This window comes from Bos indicus x Bos taurus, chromosome 20, assembly GCF_003369695.1.
Source record: "Bos indicus x Bos taurus breed Angus x Brahman F1 hybrid chromosome 20, Bos_hybrid_MaternalHap_v2.0, whole genome shotgun sequence".
Classification (NCBI taxonomy): Eukaryota; Metazoa; Chordata; class Mammalia; order Artiodactyla; family Bovidae; genus Bos; species Bos indicus x Bos taurus.
The window spans coordinates 25,329,916-25,352,901 of NC_040095.1; the positions used below are offsets into that span (position 1 = coordinate 25,329,916).

The 22,986-nt window shown below is 39.3% G+C and overlaps 1 protein-coding gene across 1 annotated transcript in view; it reads right to left on the reverse strand.

Moving 5' to 3' along the window:
• NDUFS4 (NADH:ubiquinone oxidoreductase subunit S4) overlaps positions 1-19,086 on the reverse strand; it is a 115,595-nt gene extending 96,509 nt beyond the window's left edge. The window contains exon 1 of the mRNA XM_027520085.1: positions 18,960-19,086. Within this exon, the coding sequence (XP_027375886.1) occupies positions 18,960-19,057 (98 nt within the window). The 5' untranslated portion in view covers positions 19,058-19,086. The remainder of the gene's footprint in view (positions 1-18,959) is intronic.
• Positions 19,087-22,986: the final 3,900 nt, after the last annotated feature.

Sequence of the window (22,986 nt, forward strand, 5' to 3'; positions counted from 1 at the left end):
CCTTGATGAAAGCTATTTCAGTGGAATGATGGATACCAAAAATAGACTAAACTGAGCTGAGGGGTGCATGGGAGGTCACAATCTGGAAAAAGCCAGGTGCAGATACATCTTTTAGATACTCGTGAATAAAAAACTAAATAAACACAAAATCCAAGATGCTCCAATAATCCAAGAAGAGGAACTAGAATCTAGGTAAGATTTACAAAAGGAGGGGATGAAAAGGAGAAGAAAGGAACAAACACTAAAAGAAGCTACAAGAATAATGATAATGATGATTCTGTTGTTACAATTTAGTGGAGAAGGCAATGGCACCCCACTCCAGTTCTCTTGCCTGGAAAATCCCATGGGCGGAGGAGCCTGGTAAGATGCAGTCCATGGGGTCGCTAAGAGTCAGACACGACTGGGCGACTTCACTTTCACGCATTGGAGAAGGAAATGGCAACCCACTCCAGTGTTCTTGCCTGGAGAATCCCAGCGACGGGGGAGCCTGGTGGGCTGCCGTCTATGGGGTCGCACAGAGTCGGACACGACTGAAGTGACTTAGCAGCAGCAGCAGCATATGCCAGGCACTGCCCTAAATACTTCATATACTTTATGAAACAGAGGGTATTACGTCCAATTTACACAACAGAAAACAAGCACAAAGACAGAGCCAAGCATTGTCAGAGCTGGAATTCAAATGTAGGTAGAGTTGACGCTAAAACGTGTGCTTCTAAATACTGTATTAACTGATGTGATGGCTCCAATGGAGTAGTTCAAGAATGAAAAAGCTAAAAATATGGCCTAGCAGCATGGCTACTATCAGCAGTTAACAGAAAATCTCTAGAAAGCAGTTTGTCCCAAAACTAGAGTCAAGGACACTTAGCAAAGAGACTATTAAGAGAGTTGGCCACATCAACAGTTTGAACTTAAAGCCAAAAGATTAAATTTGGGACCAAAATAAAAACTCGAGTCCTAAAAGGGGCCATTTACAAGCAGTAATTAAGAGGCATGAATACTTAAACCAGTAACTTCAGTAGCAGCAGAATACCAATGTTTTAAGTCTCAACTAAAGGAAAAGAGGAATTTGTGAAAGAACCCCTGATGCACTGTATGTGTCCCAGAGCTAACTGTGCACTACTATGGTCTGCTAGGACATGTTAATAGCTGGACAACAAGCTATCACCATAGTGATCAGTCACAGACAACAGCAGAACGGGAGCATGAGCCTAAAAGGCAGCAGCAGAAAAAGTCCTCAAAACTATCATTAAATCATTCAGGCAGTATCAGTGAAGGGAAAATCTATGCTCATTCACCCAGGTTACTGGCCACTAGCTGGACCTGTTACATTCTCAAATTCAAAGAAAATTCTATAGGTTGATCTTTGTCTGCTGGGATGTTATACAGGCACTGGTCAACTGGTACACAATACAGGAGTATTGTGCCATCGTGAATTCTTTAAACATGGCATTGTCCCCTCCTCTGGAGAACTTCCATTATTATTTACAGTTAACTGAGTTGTAAGACTTCAGTTTCCTGATCCACTGTTATGTCCTTCAAAATACTGGTGAATAAAGCAAATTCTAAAAAATATGAGTTATTTACAACCCTAGGAATAGATTGTGCTGTGCTTAGTCACTCAGTCATGTCCAACTCTTTGCGACCCTATGGACTGTAGGCCATGGGATTCTCCAGGCAAGGATACTGGAGTGGGTTGCCATGCCCTCCTCAAGGGGATGTTCCCAACCCAGGGATCAAACCCAGGTCTCCAGCTCTGCAGGCGGATTCTTTATCTTCTGAGCTACCAGGGAAGCCCAAGAATAGATTAAACTATAAAATAATTATCAGTAGATCATCTAAAATGAGATCATTCACTTTCATGAAATAACATAAAGCAATTACCACAGTGTCTAAGTGTTCTAATAGAGAAGGAAACCCACACCAGTGTTCTTGCCTGGAGAATCCCAGGGATGGGGGAGCCTGGTGGGCTGCCTCTATGGGGTCGCACAGAGTCGGACATGACTGAAGTGACTTAGCAGCAGCAGCTAAGTGTTCAATAAATTATAGCTATTAAAATTATTATTATTAGCACCCTCAAAGTAACCAATACCTTTGGTGCTCACACTACATTCCCTTGACCTATTTTTCATTTCAGCCCCAGACCCAGCAGCTCAGACTCAGGTCATCATCCAGTATTGCAACTGAAGTGAACCCATTATGCCTCAGGGTCTTAAGGAGCACTGTAACTCAAAAGCACAAAAAAAGCTAACACCTTCAACCAAAAGCGAACAAGAACCAGTGGGTAAATGTCCGAGCCTTCCAGCTTTAAAATGGATAATACTGAAAGGCATTCTGTATGATTCTTAGGTGATTCCATTGAAATTAAACCTCTTACTGCTCACTGCAAGCAATCTCATTTATCACCCTTTTTTCCTCCTTCCCAGTCTCACTCCAGAGCTCCTCACTTCTAGTTCCTAGGTCAGTTTTCAAATAAACCATCTATATCCATATTTTTGTTTCATACTCTTCTTTGGGAAATGCCAATCTACGACAAAGCTCACCCATAAGGCCCTAAGAAATGATTATCCAGCCTCTGCTTGAACACTTCTATCCTACTATGTTCATCCTCAAAGCAGATGTTCTAAGGGTACACATTCTAGCAAAGTGCAGAAATGCAATCTTGGAGACTAGAAAAGAATTACAAATATTTACTGAATGAGTGAACAAACTTTAACAAGCAAAGTGCCAGAGTTCTTTAAGAAAAAGGTAAGAGGTCAGTCTACACAATATATACAGACATTATTTGTTCTCTGGACACGACTGAGCGACTGAACTGAACTGAACTGAAGGATACTATAAAATATTACTGGTTTTTAATTTTTCTTCAAGAGGCCCAGCTTTCATTACAACTGACTTCCAGAGTTCCTATAGTCTACATGCATGATACCTGTAGGATAACTAACATGTATCCTGTTGTATGGTACAACAGGAATAATAAAATTACAAACAATGACTGTAGTCTGTTTAATCTGACTCTGTCAAATATTCCCAAGATTTTTAAATTTGGTACCAAAGAAAGGGATTTTTAGTCCCTTTCTAATGATAAAACTATGAGATATAAGCCTGAAAACACTTTCATCAGCTATATCTGCCACACTGAAAAAAAACAACCTGACATAGTAGTTGACAAATGACAGACAAATTAGAGAGTCTGGCGGCTTTCTAGCTCTGATCCCTGGGACCAGTTAGCTACCCTGCCCCTTCCATTGCTTGATGATATAAGTCAATTGCCTTTTCCTGACTGTGCTACTTGTTTGAGTTTCTAGGCTACTGTAACTTGTCACTGAGAACAGTCTAAAACAAGAGCTAGTATAAAGATTCTCTTGAGAATCCCTTGGACTGCAAGGAGATCAAACCAATCAATCCTAAAGGAAATCAGTCCTGAATATTCATTGGAAGGACTGATATGAAAGCTGAAGCTCCAATAATTTGGCCACCTGATGTGAAGAACTCATTGGAAAAGACCCTGATGCTGGCAGAGACTGAAGGCAGGAGAAGGGGGCAACAGAGGATGAGATGGTTGGATGGCATCACCAATTCAATGGACACGAATTTGAGCAAGCTCTGGAAGTTGGTGATGGACAGGGAAGCCTGGTGTGCTGCAGTCCATGGGGTCACAAAGAGTCAGACATGACTGAGCGAATGAACTGAACTGACTGATCCCTTGCCTAAACTTAATGGAACTGCAAACTTAGAAATGAGCACTTCAAGAGAAGCATCCTATCCCAAGAAGCTAGAAAGAGAAGTAACAGAAATGTGTGAGTGTGTAAATCATCCATTTTTTTTTTCTATTTGTTTTCTCACGAACCAAGTGGTATACATGGAAACCTAAAAGAGCCAAAAACTAGAAGCAAGGAAATCTTTTTTTTCATTCACTGAGGTGTTGGTCCTACCTTCTTATTAATAGAATGACAACCTCAATGAGGTACAGAGATTGGACAGAAGAAATAAACAGTCCCTATTCACAGAATGCATGATTACCTACTTTAAAAAATCCCAAGGAATCTACAAAATACATAGAGAACTAATGAATGAATTTAGCAAGGTTGCCTGCAAAGTCAAACACACAAAAAAATCAATCCTATTTCTATACATGGCAACGTTAAATTAGAAACTGAAATCTTAAAAACAAGGCTATTTACCATAGCTCCCCCAAACTGAGATATGTAGGCATAAATAGAACAAAACATATAGGATCTGCACATTCAAAACTATGAAACACCAATGAAAGAAATCAATAAATACATGAAGACACATCCATGTATATGGATTGGAGGGGTCAACATAATAAAAATGACAACTCAGGACTTCCCTGGTAGCCCAGTGTTTAAGACTCCGATTTCATAATTCATGGGGCCCTGGTTCCTTCTCTAGTCAGGGAACTAGATCCTCATACCACAACTAAGAGTTTGCATGCAACCAAGACCCAGTGCAGCCAAATAAATATTTTATTTTTAGAAATGACAACTATGCTCCGATTTTGTTGTTGTTGTACAGTTGCTAAGTCATGTCTGATGCTTTGCAACCCCATGGACTGTAGCACACCAGGCTTCCCTGTCCTCCACTATCTCCCAAAGTTTGCTGAAACTCATGTCCATTGACTCAATGATGCTAACAATTTCATCCTCTGCCACCCACTTCTCCTTTTGCCTTCAATCTGTCCCAGGATCAGGTCTTCACATCAGGTGGCCAAAGAATTGGAGCTTCAACTTCCACATCAGTCCTTCCAATGAATATTCAGGACTGATTTCCTTTAGGATTGACTGATTTGATCTCCTTGCTGGAGGGATCTTGAGGGACTCTCAAGAGTCTTCTCCAGCACTACAATTCAAAAGTATCAATTATTTGGCGCTCAGCCTTCTTTATGGTCCAACTCTCCTCAAATTAATCTATAGATTTAAAGCAATACCAATCAAAATCCCAGCTGGAATTTTCAGAAATATGGATAAAATGATTCTAAATTTTAGATGGACAAGCAAAGGAACTCAAATAGCTAAAAAGTTTTTGAAAAAGAAGAATGAAACCAGAAGTATCACAACTCCTCAATTACAATACATTAACCATAAAACTACAGTAATCAAAGTCTGTGTGGTAATGGCAAAGGGATTTAGATCAATGGAATAAACCCTGACAAATATTACTGAACACTGACAAAGGTCCAAAAACAATTCAATTATAAAAGAATAGTCTTTACAATAAATGGTGTTGGAACAAACGTACATCTGTATGCAAAAAAATTAACCTCAACTTAAATCTCACATTTTATATAAAAATTCACTCAATATGATCATAGATCTGAATAAAAATATTTCAAAGCCTCAGTAAGAAAACAGAGTAAAAAATATTCATGCCCTAGGGTTAGGCCAAGAGTTCTTAAATACGACAACAAAAGTACAATAAATAAGAGAAAAAGGCTGGTGAACTGGACTATCAGTATTAAGAACTTTTACTCTCGAAAAGATACTGTTAAAAGAATGAAAAGAAAAGCTACAGATGAGCAGAAGATATTCGCAAACCACATATCCAACAAAGGACTTATAGCCAGAGTCTTTTAAGAACTCCAAAATTCAACAATAAGAAAATAGACACCTCAACTTAAAAATGGGCAAAAGATATAACAGACACTTGGCCTCAATATTATCAGCTATTGGGAAATACATATTAAAACCACAACAAGTTATCCATAATGGAAATGCAAATCAAAACCACTGGATACCACTTCATACTCACTGGGACAGTTATAATAAAAACAGTAATAAGTGTTGGCAAGGTTGTAAAGACCCTCATTCACTGCTGGTGGGGATGTAAAGTGGTACAGCCAGTTTGGAAAGAGTCTGGCAATTACTCAGAGGGCTAAACACAAAGTTATCATATTATGCAGCAATTCAACTAATCTAGATATACCCAAAAGAATGAAAACCTGTGCCACACAAAAACCTGTACACAAATGTTCACAGTACTGCTGTGTGCCTTTGCAACCCCAAGAACTGTAGCCCGCCAGGCTTCTCTATCCATGTAATTTTCCCAGTAAGAATGCTGGAGATTGTTGCCACTTCCTCCTCTAGGGGAATCTTTCTGATCCAAAGATTGAACCCATGCCTCTGGTGTCTCTGGCATTGGTAGGCAGATTCTTCACCACTGGGCCACCTGGGAAGTCAATGTTCATAGAACATTATTCATACTAACCAAAAGGTAGACACTCCCAATGTCTTATCAACTTGTGGATAAACAGTGTGATATATCCATTCAACAGAATATCATCCATCAATAAAAATGAATAAAGTACTGATACATGCTACAATTCAGATGAACCTGGAAAACATTAAAAGAAGCCAGTCACAAAAGGTAACATATGATTCTCTTGGTATGAAATGCCCAGAGTAGGCAAACTCAAAAGACTGAAAGCAGATCCGTGGCTGGCTAGAGCTAGGGAAAGGGAAAAACACATAGTGAAGGCTAATGAGCACAGGATTTCTTCTTGGAGTGATGTTCTAAAACTAACAGTGAACAGTAGCAGTTTACAACTCCACTAAGTTGTATCTGACTCTTGCAAATCCATGGACTGTAGCCTGCTAGGCTCCTTTGTCCACAGGGTTCTCCTGGCAAGGATATTGGAGTGGGTTGCTATTTCCTTCTCCAGGGGATCTTCCCAACCCAGGACTCGAACCCAGGTCTCCTGCACTGCAGGCAAATTCTTTACCAACTGAGCTATGGGAAGCCCGTAAATATACTGCTGCTGCTAAGTCGCTTCAGTCGTGTCCGACTCTGTGCGACCCCATAGACGGCAGCCCACCAGGCTCCGCCGTCCCTGGGATTCTCCAGGCAAGAACACTGGACTGAGTTGCTATTTCCTTCTCCAAGTAAATATACTGCTGCTGCTGCTGCTGCTGCTGCTGCTGCTGCTGCTGCTGCTAAGTCGCTTCAGTCGTGTCCAACTCTGTGCGACCCCAGAGATGGCTAGAAACCATCAAATCATATATTTTATATGAGTGAATTATACGGTAATTATGTCTCAATAAAGTTGTTTAAAAAAAAGACAACGAATTATTATACACCAATTAAAATGGTTAAATTTAAAAATATTGACAATACCAATGTTAATAAGGATACAAAGCACCTACATTTTATACATTGCTGCTGGAAAAGCAAAATGGTACAACTACTCTGGAAAATGGTTTTGCAGTATCTTATAAAGTTAAAGTATATTACCTGAGCCTTCCCTAGTGGCTCAGTGGTAGAGAATCCACCTGTCAATGCAGGAGACGCCGGTTCAATCCCCGGTCTGGGAAGATCCCACATGCCGCGGAGCAACTAAGCCCATCTGCCACAACTGTGGAGCCTGTGCTCTAAGGCCCAGGAACTGCAACTACGGAGCCCGTGCACTGCAGCCACTGAAGCCCCCTTGCAGTCTAGAGCCCATGCTCTGCAATGAGAGAGGCCATCTCAATGAGAAGCTCACACACCAAACTTAGAAATCCCCACTCACTGCAGTGAGAAAAAAGCCTATGCACAGCAATGAAGACCCAGAACAGCCCCCCAAAAAGTGTATTACCTATGGCCCAGGAATCTCCCTCCTAGATATATATGCTAGAGAAATGAAATGTTTACACACAATCTTGTATACAAATGTTTAAAAGTGGCTCTATTCACAACTGCCAAAAACCAGAAATAATTCAAAAGACCTTCCAGGGGGTAAATGGATAAACTGTGGTACATTCAAACAACGGAATATTATTTAGCAATAAGAAGAATGAGTTATTGATACACACAACTTAGAAGACTCTCGAAGGCATTATGGTGAATGAAAGAAACCAATTTTCATTAATATTACAGTCTCAAAATCACAAAACTAAGGAGATGAAGAAAAGATTATTTGTTGCCAGAGATTACAGGGGAAGAGAAGGAGTTTTTTGGGGTATTTTGTTATTCTGTACCCTGATGACTGAGGTAATCACACAAATCTATACATGTGTTAAAATTCTAAAAACTGTTCACCAAAGGAAGATAGTGAATTTTTCTTAATAATTTAAAAAATTTTAAAATGTTAAATCCAGTCAAGAGTCAACTCTTTTATGATTTCAATTTGCTAAACTACCACATTTGATCACCTCATTTAGTTAAAAATACAGTATATAGTTCAAAGATAAATACTGGAAAAATGAAATACATCCTAAGGAGTACCAAGAAGTAGTAAAGCATTAGGAAATTTGGTCATTAATTAGGGGTAAACAAACTAGACATGCTAAGCCTGGAGCAAGAACTCAGAGGGAGAATGACTGATGACAAATGCCTTCAATTAACTGAAGGGCTGACATATGTATAAGGGTTACAATTTTTCCATATAGTATTAAAGAGAAACTTCATTTACCAGTAAATTTAAATAAAGTACAGAGGGCTTTCTAAGGCTAGAAGTTCACCGTATATTCCTCAAGTGCTAGATAATCAAGAAGCAGAAAGTTCTGGGGATTCCTGCATTAAACAAAGGATCAGACAGGATGATCCGAGAGTTTTCTTTCACCTCAAACATTCTATCAATCTATGAACTATAACTTCTACAGTTAACCTACCAAGGTAGAAGACACTGAAAATCAAAAAGGTATCCCTTTGTGTCAAAATATCACCTTTCATTGCACAAAAATATTTAATAGCACTCTAAGTTTCCAATTTTAAAAAGACCAAATAAATACAAAACCTTAACAAAAGCCTTATTAAGACCTATTTTATTTCTTTAAATTTCATTTGTACTAAGGACATTAAATTTAAATTACTAATGACTAATTAAAGCTAATTTCATTAGACATAAAAGACAAAAGTTACAAATATAAATTTCATGCAAACTTCTATATTGAAGAAATTTCTTGAAAAAGTACTCTTTCCACACAAAGGGTGGTAGTCCTCAAAAGAGCCAAAACATCTGTATTCACTTTAAAGCTCATCAGGACAGACTGACATTTTTAGGAGAAGCATATGGCTTGCTGAACAGTCATCTAGAACAGGATCTTTTGTCTAGTAAACCTATTCAAGGACCATTTACTTATGTATGGAGTGGCTGAATAAAGAAAAGAACATATTTTTGAGTCCTAGAAAACACAAAGAATTAAATCCTTCATCTAGCTTTGTTAAGGATACAGCAAAACACATTTCAAAAGCAGCCAGATCTTTACTCTCAGAGATAGTGCTCTCAAACATCTGAAACAATTCTAAGAAATCACTGAAACAAAAGAACTCTAGAAAAGCTTTCTTAGAGAACTATATCCAGCCAAAGACCACCTCCCTAAAAAAGTCATTTCCATTTTAAAGGATAAAACACTTTCTTCTTAAAACTCTGAAGGGCAGAGTTCAACAGCTGCGCTATATTAAACCTGAGCCCTTCCAAAAGGAAGAACGAGAGTCTCTGGAGAGTGAGTAACATGGCCTGCTTTCTCCAAAATTATCAAAATGCCTGCTTTGCCTCAAAGGAAAGTATCTCCTAGAAAAAGCCTCTATAAAATACATGGGTAAAAAACATAAAACTCAGATTAGGAAAATATACAAAAATAGAAGCATTTTTGCTGGTTTTTTAAAATCTCCACCTAAGGTAAAATGTATTTTGACATCCTTCAAGATACAGCATGGAAACTATTAAACAAAAACAGCAGTTTTCAGCCTTCCCTTCCCTTCAGAATCACTACAGAGGTAGATCTCAACCTAAACTTAGTGAGCCAATATATACTGGGACCAAGACATCTAAATTATTTATGCACACAACAGGTGATTTTGATGTACAGCAAGAGTTTAAAAACTGAACTTGAGCACGGTCCCATAAAGGAAAAAATTTAAGTCTAGACAGTAAAGTCAAAAAAAAAAGTCACATTTGAGCAACTAGTTCTAAAGAACCTTAGTATTTTAATCTATGAAATACTATTTAATATTTAATACAATTTAATTTTAATTAAATATTTAATGTAACTTTAATATTTAATTTAATATTTAATCTATTAAAATGCTCAGTAACAGAATTTGAAACAAATTCTGAATTGTTCTCATGCCATTACTTAAAGGACAAACGACTTCAAATAGTTTGCTAAAATATCCAAAGATTCGGATGAAAGTTGTTATGAAGAATATGATATCTGCAAAGATTCCATCAGGGTGTCTGGATACTGCAAACTGAAAAAAAAGTTACAATAAAGAGCTCATGTAGGACAGAGGAGCCTGATGGGCTGCAGTCCATAGGGTCACAAAAGAGTCAGATACAACATAGTGACTAAACAACAATTATATGTATTATCTGTCAACTTTTAAAAAGTTCAAGGCTGTAATCACAATAAAGTAAATTTCAGCCACCAACAAAACTTTAATTCTATTTTATTTTATTTTTTTAATTTTATTTTTAAACTTTACAATATTGTATTAGTTTTGCCAAATATCGAAATGAATCCACCACAGGTATACCCACGTTCCTCATCCTGAACCCTCCTCCCTCCTCCTTCCCCTACCCTCCCTCTGGGTTGTCCCAGTGCACCAGCCCCAAGCATCCAGTACCGTGCATCGAACCTGAACTGGCGACTCGTTTCATACATGATATTATACATGTTTCAATGCTATTCTCCCAAATCTCCCCACCCTCTCCCTCTCCTTATACAAAATTCTAATAGGTTTATTTGCTTGGTATTCAAATCCATTATAAATGAAAAGCAGTAATGGAAATGCTAAAGGGGAGCAGAAAAGTCAAGGAAGGACACAAAAACACTATTAAAAAGCAGACACAAGAACTCAGAAAGCATAGCAGACACTTGATAGTTTTTAAAGGCAACAGAATACAATAACTTTTTCCCAATGATCACGAGAGTAAGGAAGAAAAATATCTTCAGTATAGCTTGTTCAATATACATAACATGTATCTTGTTTAAGAGGGAAAGACAATATAATCATGAAGTTACCTACAGTCTCTTATCAGAAATAATGACAAACTTTAGGGGAAAGACCCTTACCACACACACACACACAAAAAAAAAACCCCAATTCCTCAACTGGAGACTCTCATTGTATAAAAGGAATAGTGGAGTGAAAGTAAAGAGCATCAGATAGTCTTTCAAATAAAAAATATACCTTGCTAAAAGGAAAAAAAAAAGAGAACACACGAGTTGTAGGTTACTATTATCAGACATAATATTTCTTCCTGCAAAAGTCACATATTCCTTTAGCTAAGTCAGACTATTTCCTAGTAACGTAAACTTAAAAATGTTTCCTCATCTGAAAAATAAGAATAAAAACACCTAAGTTCGTAGGATTACTTTGAGAAATGAGATAACGAAGGTAAAGTCCTTGGCCCAGTGGCTAATACACAGTAAGTGAGAAATGTTAGCTGCTATTATTAATTTGTACTCAAAATAAACTTCACAAAAATGATTCTCAATGTTCACCAAAGGATATATATTTCATTTGAAATGGTCTTATCCTGTATTCACCCTATCCCCAGAGACCTCTTCTAACATGTATTATACAGGAACCAAGTTGGCTCATTTGTCTTCACTAAGTCCCATGTACTATTATTAACTTTTAAAAACTTCAAGTAGCTTGCAGATAGCAAGTCTAATAATTACCTTTAGTTACTATTATTCCTAAAGAGTTCAGATGTTCCGTGAGTACACTTTCTCAAATAATTTCATTTCCGTATCTTTTTTAAATTTGAAAACAAAAGAGGAATCAGGACACTTCTCAAAGAAATGTATGAATACAAAAAAGATCTATTCGTGAGACAACTTCAGTCCAGAAGTTAACAGGGTTTTAGGTGAATATCCTCAACTCAGACCAAAGCAAATGATTAGAAAAGAATGTGAGTTGTAGATATTTTATATCCACATTTAGTAGGTTATTGCCTACCTGGTTTTCACTGATGAGGCTATTAACAGAAATACTACCTATGGCTTCCTATTTTTCCTTACCATCTCTGAATATGTATTCACTCATCTATGTGATAAGCGTTGTTACTGTAAGACCCATTACACTAGGTGCTATGAGGTATAGAAAAATGAATTAAAAATCTTTTCATCCCTCCAAAAGCCTGTGACCTAATTACTGATATATCAGTGCATATACCAAAACCTGCTTATTTTCATGTGTATGTGTAAGGGTCAGTATAGGCTGTTATTCTGAGGTAGGCAACAATCCAAACATCTTTGTGGCTTATAACAAATTTTATTTCTTAGTCTCTTTATATTTTATATAACCTATAATAATCAGCTCTGCTTTTCCCCATGTTATCTTTGTTCCAGGATCTAGGCTGAAAGAAAAAAGCCCACCTGGGACAGCAGAGGAAAAAACAACATGGCAAAACATGGGAAAGTTCCTGGAGCTAGTGTCTGACGTGACCTAGCCATTTCTGGAGAAGGCAATGGCACCCCACTCCAGTACTCTTTCCTGGAAAATCCCATGCGAGGAGGAGCCTGGTAGGCTGCAGTCCATGGGGTCACTAAGAGTCGGACACGACCGAGCAACTTCACTTTCACTTTTCTTTTTTTTTTATTATTATTTTTAATTTTTATTTAATTTTTAAACTTTACATAATTGTATTAGTTTTGCCAAATATCAAAATGAATCCACCACAGGTATACATGTGTTCCCCATCCTGAACCCTCCTCCCTCCTCCTTCCCCTACCATCCCTCTGGGTCGTCCCAGTGCACTAGCCCCAAGCATCCAGTATCGTGCATCGAACCTGGACTGGCATCTCGTTTCATACATGATATTTTACATATTTCAATGCCATTCTCCCAAATCTTCCCACCCTCTCCCTCTCCCACGGAGTCCATAAGACTGTTCTACACATCACTGTCTCTTTTGCTGTCTCGTTCACAGGGTTATTGTTACCATCTTTCTAAATTCCATATATATGCGTTAGTATACTGTATGGTGTTTTTCCTTCTGGCTTACTTCACTCTGTATAATAGGCTCCAGTTTCATCCACCTCACTTTTCACTTTCATGCATTGGAGAAGGAAACGGCAACCCACTCTAGTGTTCTTGCCTGGAAAATCCCATGGGCAGAGGAGCCTGGTAGGTTGTAGTCCATGGGGTCGCTAAGAGTCGGACAGGACTGGGCAACTTCACTTTCACTTTTTACTTTCATGCATTGGAGAAGGAAATGGCAACCCACTCCAGTGTTCTTGCCTGGAGAATCCCAGAGACGGGAGCCTGGTGGGCTGCCGTCTATGGGGTCGCACAGAGTCAGACACGACTAAAGCGACTTAGCAGCAGCAGCAGCAGCAGCCATTTCTGGTTAAGATTTCATTGGTCAAAACAAATCATTTGGCAAATGGGGCAGTGATGCATAATCCTGTCACAGGGAATGTAAATGTTATAAATAATAATATCATCTACCACGATATCCATCAACAAGATTAAAAAAAAGAAAATATTCAGCCTATTTAAACCAATAATAAAATCAGCATATATTTAGGTAAAATTTACTATGTGCCAAGACATTATTCTAATATTAGACTAATTAGAATTAGTCTCTGCACAATTGCACTCATCTCAGAGGCTAGCAAAGTAATGCTCCAAATTCTCCAAGCTAGGCTTCAACAGTACATGAACCAAGAACTTCCAGATGTTCCAGCTGGATTTAGAAAAGGCAGAAGAACCAGAGATCAAATTGCCAACATCTGTTGGATCATCGAAAGAGCAAAAGAGTTCCAGAAAAACATATACTTCTGCTTTACTGACTACACCAAAGTCTTTGTGTGGATCACAACAAACTGTGGAAAATTCTAAAAAGATGGGAATACCAGACCACCTTACTTGCCTCCTGAGAAATCTGTATGCAGGTCAAGGAGCAACAGTTAAAACTGGACATGGAACAATGAACTGGATCCAAATTAGGAAAGGAGAACATCAAGGCTGTATATCGATCGGTACCCTGCTTATTCAATTTACATGCAGACTACATCATGCGAAATGCCAGGCTGGATGAAGAACAAACTGGGATCAAGGTTGCAGGGAGAAATATCAATAACCTCAGATACACAGACGACACCACCCTTATGGCAGAACTAAAGAGCCTCTTGAAGAAAGTGAAAGAGGAGAGTGAAAAAGCTGGCTTAAAACTCAACATTCAGAAAACTAAGATGATGGCATCCAGTCTCATCACTTCATGGCAAATAGACTGGGCAACAGTGGAAAAAGTGGCAGACTTCATTTTTTGAGACTCCAAAATCACTGCAGATGGTGACTGCAGCCATGAAATTAAAAGATGCTTACTCCTTGGAAGGAAAGTTATGACTAACCTAGACAGCATATTAAAACGCAGAGACATTACTTTGCCAACAAAGGTCCATCTAGTCAAGGCTATGGTTTTTCCAGTGGTCATGTATGGATGTGAGAGTTGGACTATAAAGAAAGCTGAGCACCAAAGAATTGATGCTTTTGAACTGTGGTGTTGGAGAAGACTCTTGAGAGTCCCTTGGACTGCAAGGTGATCCAACCAGTCCCTCCTAAAGGAGATCAGTCCTGAATGTTCATTGGAAGGACTGATGCTGAAGCTGAAACTCCAATACTTTGGCCACCTGATGTGAAGAACTAATTCACTGGAAAAGACCCTGATGCTGGGAAAGATTGAAGGCAGGAGGAGAAGGGGATGACAGAGGAGATGGTTGGATGGCATCACCAACTCGATGGACATAAGTGTGAGTAAGCTCTGGGAGCTGATGATGGATGGGGAAGCCTGGAGTGCTGTTGTCCATGGGGTCGCAAAGAGTTGGACATGACTGAGCGAATGAACTGAACTGAGAGTGCTCTAGACTCACTCTAAAGCAGGAGCTCAGAGTGTTAAAATATTTAACTAGTTTTTAAATCTCCTAAGAGGAATTCAACAAATATGTATGATACTGATGAAAACAGACCAACTAATTATGGATATTTTTAACGAGGAAAATAAGCAAAACAATGAAACCTATTAGAAAGCACATTATAAACACTGCAAGCTCACAAAACTTGGTCTTGATACATTCCAGACAGCAAAAAGTAGCTCCCCTTCAGAGAGGAATTTGTTTATCCAGCAGAAGCCAATCTGCGGACTTTAAATGTCCTAATAACTGAAGCTCCAATACTTTGGCTAACTGATTCGAAGAAGCGACTCATTGGAAAAGACCCAGATGCTGGGAAAGACTGAAAGCAGGAGGAGAAGGGGCAGCAGAGGATAAGACAGTTGGATGGCATCACCGACTCAATGCACATCAGTTTGCGCAAACTCCAGGAGATAGTGAAGGACAAGGAAGCCTGGCCTTCTGCAGTCCATGGGGTTCCAAAGAGTCAGATATGACAGCAACTGAAAAACAAGTGTTTCTCAAATTTAGGCTGAGACAGTTTCTCAGCAAGGTGTAATATACAGAGAACTCTTATCAAACTTAGTACCTCTTACTCATTGAAGGTTCCTGCAAACTCATAATTTCATACTGGCTTATCTAACTCTGAAAAATAAGATAGAGCAAGAGAATACAATACAAAACAGGCCTCACAAAAAGGTCCCATACACTTAGCTCCCACCAGTACTAACAGCACACCCTCTGAAGAACCTAAGGAGCTATATTTGAGATAAACACAAGACAGTCCAATCGAAAGAAGTGATAGAACAGGGCTAGGTGAGATAAGTATACATGAACAGGTTAAAGAAAACAAAACCACTGTATCAAATGTCCTGAGTCCTAAATACTGCTATTTTGAAATAAAATGCCATTTTTCTCTGGGCTTCCCTAATAGCTCAGCTGGTAAAGAATCCGCCTGCAATGCAGGAGACCCCGGTTTGATTCCTGGGTCGGGATGATCCACTGGAGAAGGGATAGGCTACCCACTCCAGTATTCTTGGGCTTCCCTGGTGGCTCAGCTGGTAAAGAATCTGCCCACAATGCGAGAGACCTGGGCTCGATCCCTGGGCTGGGAAGATCCCTTGGAGAAGACTAATATCTAAATAGTTAAACTTACTCTGGACGATCCCTTAGGAAAGTAAGGAAAAGTGTAAGCCATATATCCAGGGTTTTCTCCCTTCTCCTTCAGTCCAGGGAAATGAGAAGCACCTGGAAACACACTCACTCTAGAGCAGGTGCTCAGTAACCAGACCAGCTGAAATCAACGACACCATTTAGTTTTTTCTGTCTTGTGTGTGCATGCTGTCTGGTTTTTGGTCTCTTTGGTTTTTTACAGATATACTGCAGTTAAATTCATACATTAATAAGTTAATGTACCAGTTAACTGCTTCTTTCCTTCTGCTAACAGTTCTTTTTTTTTTTTTTAGTATTTGATCACTACTCCCTTCCTTACCAAGGGCCTTACTGATTCTCCCCTCTCATTTTACCTAAGTGATCTGAAATGTCACATCGTTTGCAAATAAAGTAATAAAATACAATGAATTTAAGATGTATATCTCCCCATTAATGGCTCTCTTTCCACACTCCACCTTTCCAGATCCTCATTACTCACAAGTCATAATGTAAAGAGATTTTAAGGATAAAAAGCAAATACTATGTAAGAGAGAAGTGCCATACATTTCCCTCAAGATGAAATTAACAACATAAGCTCTTTAGGGAAAAAAAGAAAAAAATATATAGTAAAGAAAGCAAACAAGTGTATCATTTGACTTGGGTTTAAAATTTGCTTTGACTTTTAAGAATTTTAATATCTGAAACTGGAGAAGGAAATGGCAACCCACTCCAGTACTCTTGCCTGGAGAATCCCATGGATGGAGGAGCCTGGTAGACTACAGTCCATGGGGTCACAAAGAGTTGGACACGACTGAGCAACTTCACTCAATATCTGAAACAGTTCATCTTTACATGGTTTAAAGTTTTATTTTCAAATCTCTTCTAACACATTTGCAAGCAGAAACTCTTTAAATGTGGATAAGACTAATTACCAGAGTTTCCAAAATCTAGTATCTTAACTTCAACTACTATAAATTGCTAACAAAATGGCTGTGACTCAGACATACAGCACAGCCATGTTTTGTTTATTTTTGGCCACGCCCCGGAAGTTTGTGGGATCCTAGTTCCCCACCTGGGATTGAAGCTGGAAGGGCTTCATACTGGCTTATCTAAGCACTAGTGTGTGTTAGCTGCCCAGTCATATCCAACTCTTTCTGCCCCCATGGACAGTAGCCCACTAGGCTTCTCTGTCTATGGGATTCTCCAGGCAAGAATACTGGAGTGGATTGCCGTTCCCTTCACCAGGGGATCTTCCTGACCCAGGGATCAAACCCTGGTCTCCTGCACTGCAGGCAGATTCTTTACCATTTGAGCTACAGGGAAGTCCTTCTAACCCCTAGACCACCAGGGAATTCCCTACAGCCACGTTTTGCTTGGCCATGGACCCTTCAAATTTGCTCTCAGTTCAAGGGCTACTGTGAATTACTTGGAAATGCAAAATTAATCTCCATAGTATCTAGGAGAATAGCTAACCTGGGTCACCTCTATTCTAGACCTAGGTTAACCAGTGGAGTATCTTAGAGAAATACTTTACATTCTTCAAGTTCCCCATAAGTAGAACAGTTAATTACAAACTTATACTTTTCAATGACACGATATTATGTATATGAGCTTCTCTGATGGCTAGAGGTAAAGAATTCGCCTGCCAATGCAGAAACACAAGAGATGCGGGTTCCATCTCTGGGTCAGGAAGATCCCCAGAGAAGGAAACGACAACCCACTCCAGTATTCTTGCCTGAAGAATTTCATGGACAGAGGAGCTGGGGGGCTACAGTCCATGGGATCGCAAGAGTCGGACACGACTTGGCAACTAAACAACAACAATAACAGTATTATGTATATATTGCCCTCAAGACTTTTAATAAGCCACTGACCCTACCTAGGGCATCTTTCCCATCCATCATCCACTATTTAAAACCTAAATAAAACTTATCTCCCAAAATCCTTTCTAATTAACTCTTTCCAACTCTCTGTATTCCCTTTATGTTTAATACAACACTAAACTAATTTCAATAGACTCTCTCTTCAATTTTTAACACTCCCATCCCTCACACCCGCTTCAGTTCTGTCCATCCAGTCTTTGCATCGCTGTTCTAAGCACTCCTGCAGAAGACAATCAACAAAAGCTCTAGTTTATATTTGTACTAACAAGCTGTGAAAAAAACAATTTAACAAAATAATAAATTTTTCGCAAATAGAAATGCTAGATAGTATGTGTGTGGGCGCGTGAGCTGTTGTTATACTAAAACCAGGAAAATGCAGAAAAATAGGGAAATGGAGGATTAAGTAATGCAGTCAAAAAAGAAAACACCATCACAAAAATGCTTCAATGAAAAACAATGAACAACAACAATCTCTGAATTACAGTGAGGCTTTAATAAAATTCTACATGGGAAAAATCTCAGCATTACCACCAGCCTTTTAAAAATTACTTTCCAGTATTACTAGGAGCAGTAATTTTACTAACATTGAATTCCAACCAAGTTTTCCTCCCAAGCAGCCTGACAAATAAAATGTTTCAGTTCAGAAACCTAATCAATACCACTTAAAGTCGTGTAAGGGAAAGAGACATTCAACCCTCCAGTAAAAACTGGAGTGATGGGCAAACAGGTGAAAAATGGACGGTTTCAGAAAGAAGGGAAGAAAAATGAGACTCCGCCTCCTCTCTGGGGGCTCAAGCTCGGTTCATAGCTTTGGAGACAACCCCATACCCCAGACCTTCTTCTCCCATAGCAGCAATGCATGGTTCCAAGAAACCAGGGGTCTTCCTCTCCTCTCCCCGCATGCACGCCCCGACTCGCCTGGCCAAGCTCCCCTAGATCGCCCCAAATCCACCCGCCCTCTCCCGAGGAAAGGGTCAGCAAAGGACGTTTTCCCGAGGCCTTCTCCGGAATCCAGCTAGGAGAGACCTCCGCAAAGGTGGAGAGACCCGAGAAGCTTAAAGAAGAAGCCTCATAATCCTGTTACCTGGTCGAAACCTTGGAAACGGAAACGGCAGCTACAGTCGCTACCCTTCTCCCCCACAACGCTTGCCTCAGCGCCACGGACATTGAGACCGCCGCCATCTTGCTACAGGCAGACACTAGGACGGATCACCGCAAGGGACAAGCTTCCTTCGTTTTCAAGCCCATGGAACCGCAACGCAAAAGAGTAGCGAGGGTTTGGTTAATTTCATTATTGTTAGGTGTTTTGTTAAATAATGGAGTTTTTAAAAGAGGTGCAACGTTTGGTTGCAAGAGATAAGAAGGAAAATGGACGGAAGAAAAATGCAAGAAGTGCATTAAGTGTAAATATAAGCCTCATAAAGTATAATCCTTGTCTGTTAGGACTAGTTTACATACCGGTTAATGAAGAGACGGAAAGAAAATGCTTGAAAATTTCAACACCTGCAACTCATAATTTTTTCAAAGGACTCAATATAAGGGGCTGAGCCCACTAGAAGAGCTAGAGGGCTTGTTGGTGATTGAGAACCTAAAGTAGTACTTTTCCAAAATGTTGCCAGATTCAGTTTGCAAGCCCTCAGGAAAGGGCTGTATTCAGTTTGATGTTCTGTAGTTGATTCTTATAATGATCATATTTTCCAAATCAAAAATCTAGACACATGGCCTGGCAAAAGATTTTTTTTTTTTGACGTGTGTATTCATATGAAAAACTTATGAAACATACTATTTTATATCAGTCTTTTCCCAGTAAATCCTGAACGTAATCCATGGATACTAGACATACAAAACAAAAACTATCTTCTGAGGCAATTGTTAGTAATATGTTTGTATTGTGGACTACTAACCATAAGGACAATGATTAACTGTGGATTATAAAATAAAAAGTAGGTTCGTTGGTGGGGTGTGCTATTTTAGAGAACTTTTTTTAAGTTAGAATGCCCCTGCTTTTAAAATTAAGCAGGTGAAAACACTTTTTATTAAAAGAATAGTATTAACAGGTGGATGGGGAATGCCTTGGTTCTGCATTAAGGCCAAATAAAAGAAAACGAAATACATAAGGGAAAGGGGTTAAGAAAGAGATTGAGTGGGGAGTGCAATGGGATGGGTGTTTAAGAGGGAAGGGGACATAGGAATACCTATGGCTGATTCATGTTGCTGTTAGGCAGAAACCAACACAATGCTGTAAAGCAGTTATCCTTCAATTAAAAATAAATTAATTCAAAGAAAAGATTGAGCACCACAGCACCTAGTACCAGAGAGAAAGCCTTGTCCAGGGAAAGAGGAAATGCACAGAAAGATGAAGGAAGAGATATCTCACAGAGAATTTTCTTTTAAATTTTTATTTTTGAAATAGATTTCACAGGAGGTTGCAAAAACAGTACAGAGAGCTCTTGTACAAACTTAACTCAGTTTCTCCCATTGATTACGTCTTATATAATTGTTGTACAGTATGGAAGCCAGTATTTCAAATCCTGAAAGATGATGCTGTGAAAGTGCTGCACTCAATATGCCAGCAAATTTGGAAAACTCAGCAGTGGCCACAGGACTGGAAAAGGTCAGTTTTCATTCCAATCCCAAAGAAAGGCAATGCCAAAGAATGCTCAAACTACCACACAATTGCACGCATCTCACACGCTAGTAAAGTAATGCTCAAAATTCTCCAAGCCAGGCTTCAGCAATACGTGAACCGTGAACTTCCTGATGTTCAAGCTGGTTTTAGAAAAGGCAGAGGAATCAGAGATCAAATTGCCAACATCTGCTGGATCATGGAAAAAGCAAGAGAGTTCCAGAAAAAGATCTATTTCTGCTTTATGGACTATGCCAAAGCCTTTGACTGTGTGGATCACAATAAACTGTGGAAAATTCTGAAAGAGATGGGAATAGCAGACCACCTGATCTGCCTCTTGAGAAATTTGTATGCAGGTCAGGAAGCAACAGTTAGAACTGGACATGAAACAACAGACTGGTTCCAAATAGGAAAAGGAGTACGTCAAGGCTGTATATTGTCACCCTGTTTATTTAACTTCTATGCAGAGTACATCATGAGAAACGCTGGACTGGAAGAAACACAAGCTGGAATCAAGATTGCCAGGAGAAATATCAATAACTTCAGATATGCAGATGACACCACCCTTATGGCAGAAAGTGAAGAGGAACTAAAAAGCCTCTTGATGAAAGTGAAAGTGGAGAGTGAAAAAGTTGGTTTAAAGCTCAACATTCAGAAAACGAAGATCGTGGCATCCGGTCCCATCACTTCATGGGAAATAGATGGGGAAACAGTGGAAACAGTGGCAGACTTTATTTTTCTGGGCTCCAAAATCACTGCAGATGGTGACTGCAGCCATGAAATTAAAAGACGCTTACTCCTTGGAAGGTAAATTATGACCAACCTAGATAGCATATTCAAAAGCAGAGACATTACTTTGCCAACAAAGGTCCGTCTAGTCAAGGCTATGGTTTTTCCTGTAGTCATGTATGGATGTGAGAGTTGGACTGTGAAGAAGGCTGAGTGCCAAAGAATTGATGCTTTTGAACTGTGGTGTTGGATAAGACTCTTGAGAGTCCCTTGGACTGGAAGGAGATCCAGCCAGTCCATTCTGAAGGAGATCAGCCCTGGGATTTCTTTGGAAGGACTGATGCTAAAGCTGAAACTCCAGTACTTTGGCCACCTCATGCGAAGAGTTGACTCATTGGGAAAGACCCTGATGCTGGGAGGGATTGGGAGCAGGAGGAGAAGGGGACGACAGAGGATGAGATGGCTGGATGGCATCACTGACTCGATGGACGTGAGTCTGAGTGAACTCCAGGAGTTGGTGATGGACAGGGAGGCCTGGCGTGCTGTGATTCATGGGGTCGCAAAGAGTCGGACACGAGTGAGCGACTGAACTGAACTGAACTGATGGAAGCCAGGAAACTGACATTGATATGAAGTGTTTATGCATTCCTTTGTCATTCTATCACGTGTCAATTCATGAAACCCCTAGCAGAATCAAGATACAGAACTGTTCATCACCACAAAGATTTCCCCTGGTGTTACTCCTTTATATACCCACCTCCCAACCCCTGGCCACTACTACTGTTTCCACTTGTATAATTTCATATTTCAAGAATGTTGTGTAAATAGACTCGTAGTATATATAACTTTTTGACATTGGCTTCTTTCACTCTTCATAGTGCCTCTGAGATCCATTCATGGTATTGCATTTAACAATAGTTCTTCACTTTTTATTGCTGGGTGGTATTAGTATTCTGTGGTGCATTAGTCTAGATTCTCCAGAAAAACAAAATGAATAGGATATATATATATATCTGGATTACCACAGTTTGATTAACCATTCACCTGTTGCAGAATATTTGGTTTGGTTAGGACTAGAGATGGCTGGATGGCATCACTGACTTGATGGACGTGAGTCTGAGTGAACTCCGGGAGTTGGTGATGGACAGGGAGGCCTGGTGTGCTGCTATTCATGGGGTCGCAAAGAGTCAGACACGACTGAGCGACTGATCTGATCTGATTACAGATAAAACTGCAATGAACAATCATGTACAGGTTTTTGTGTGGACATAAATTTTCATTTCTCTGGAATAAATGCTCAAATGCGCAATTTTATTTAGTTTCTTTAATAAAACTGCTAAACTATTTTCCAGAAAACCTGTACCATTTTTCATTCCCACCAACACTGTATGAGATCCAGATTCTCCGTGTCCCCACCAATATTTGGTATTTTTAATTTCAGTTCAGCTAACATAAATAATAGATGTGTAATGATAGTTCGTCAAGATCTTAATTTATATTCCCATGATGACTAATGATGTGGAATATCTTTTCATGTGCTTATTTGCCATTATGAGTATTCCATTCAGTTCAATGTCTCATATTTTGTCCATTTTCTAATTGCATTATTAGTTTTTTGCTATTTACATTTGAGAGGTTTTATGTAGTCCAGATATGAGTCTTTTATCAGATATGTGGTTCACAAATATTTTCTCCTATCTGTAGCTTGTCCTTTCATCCTCTTAACAGGATGTGTTGCTCAGTAAATATTTTTAAT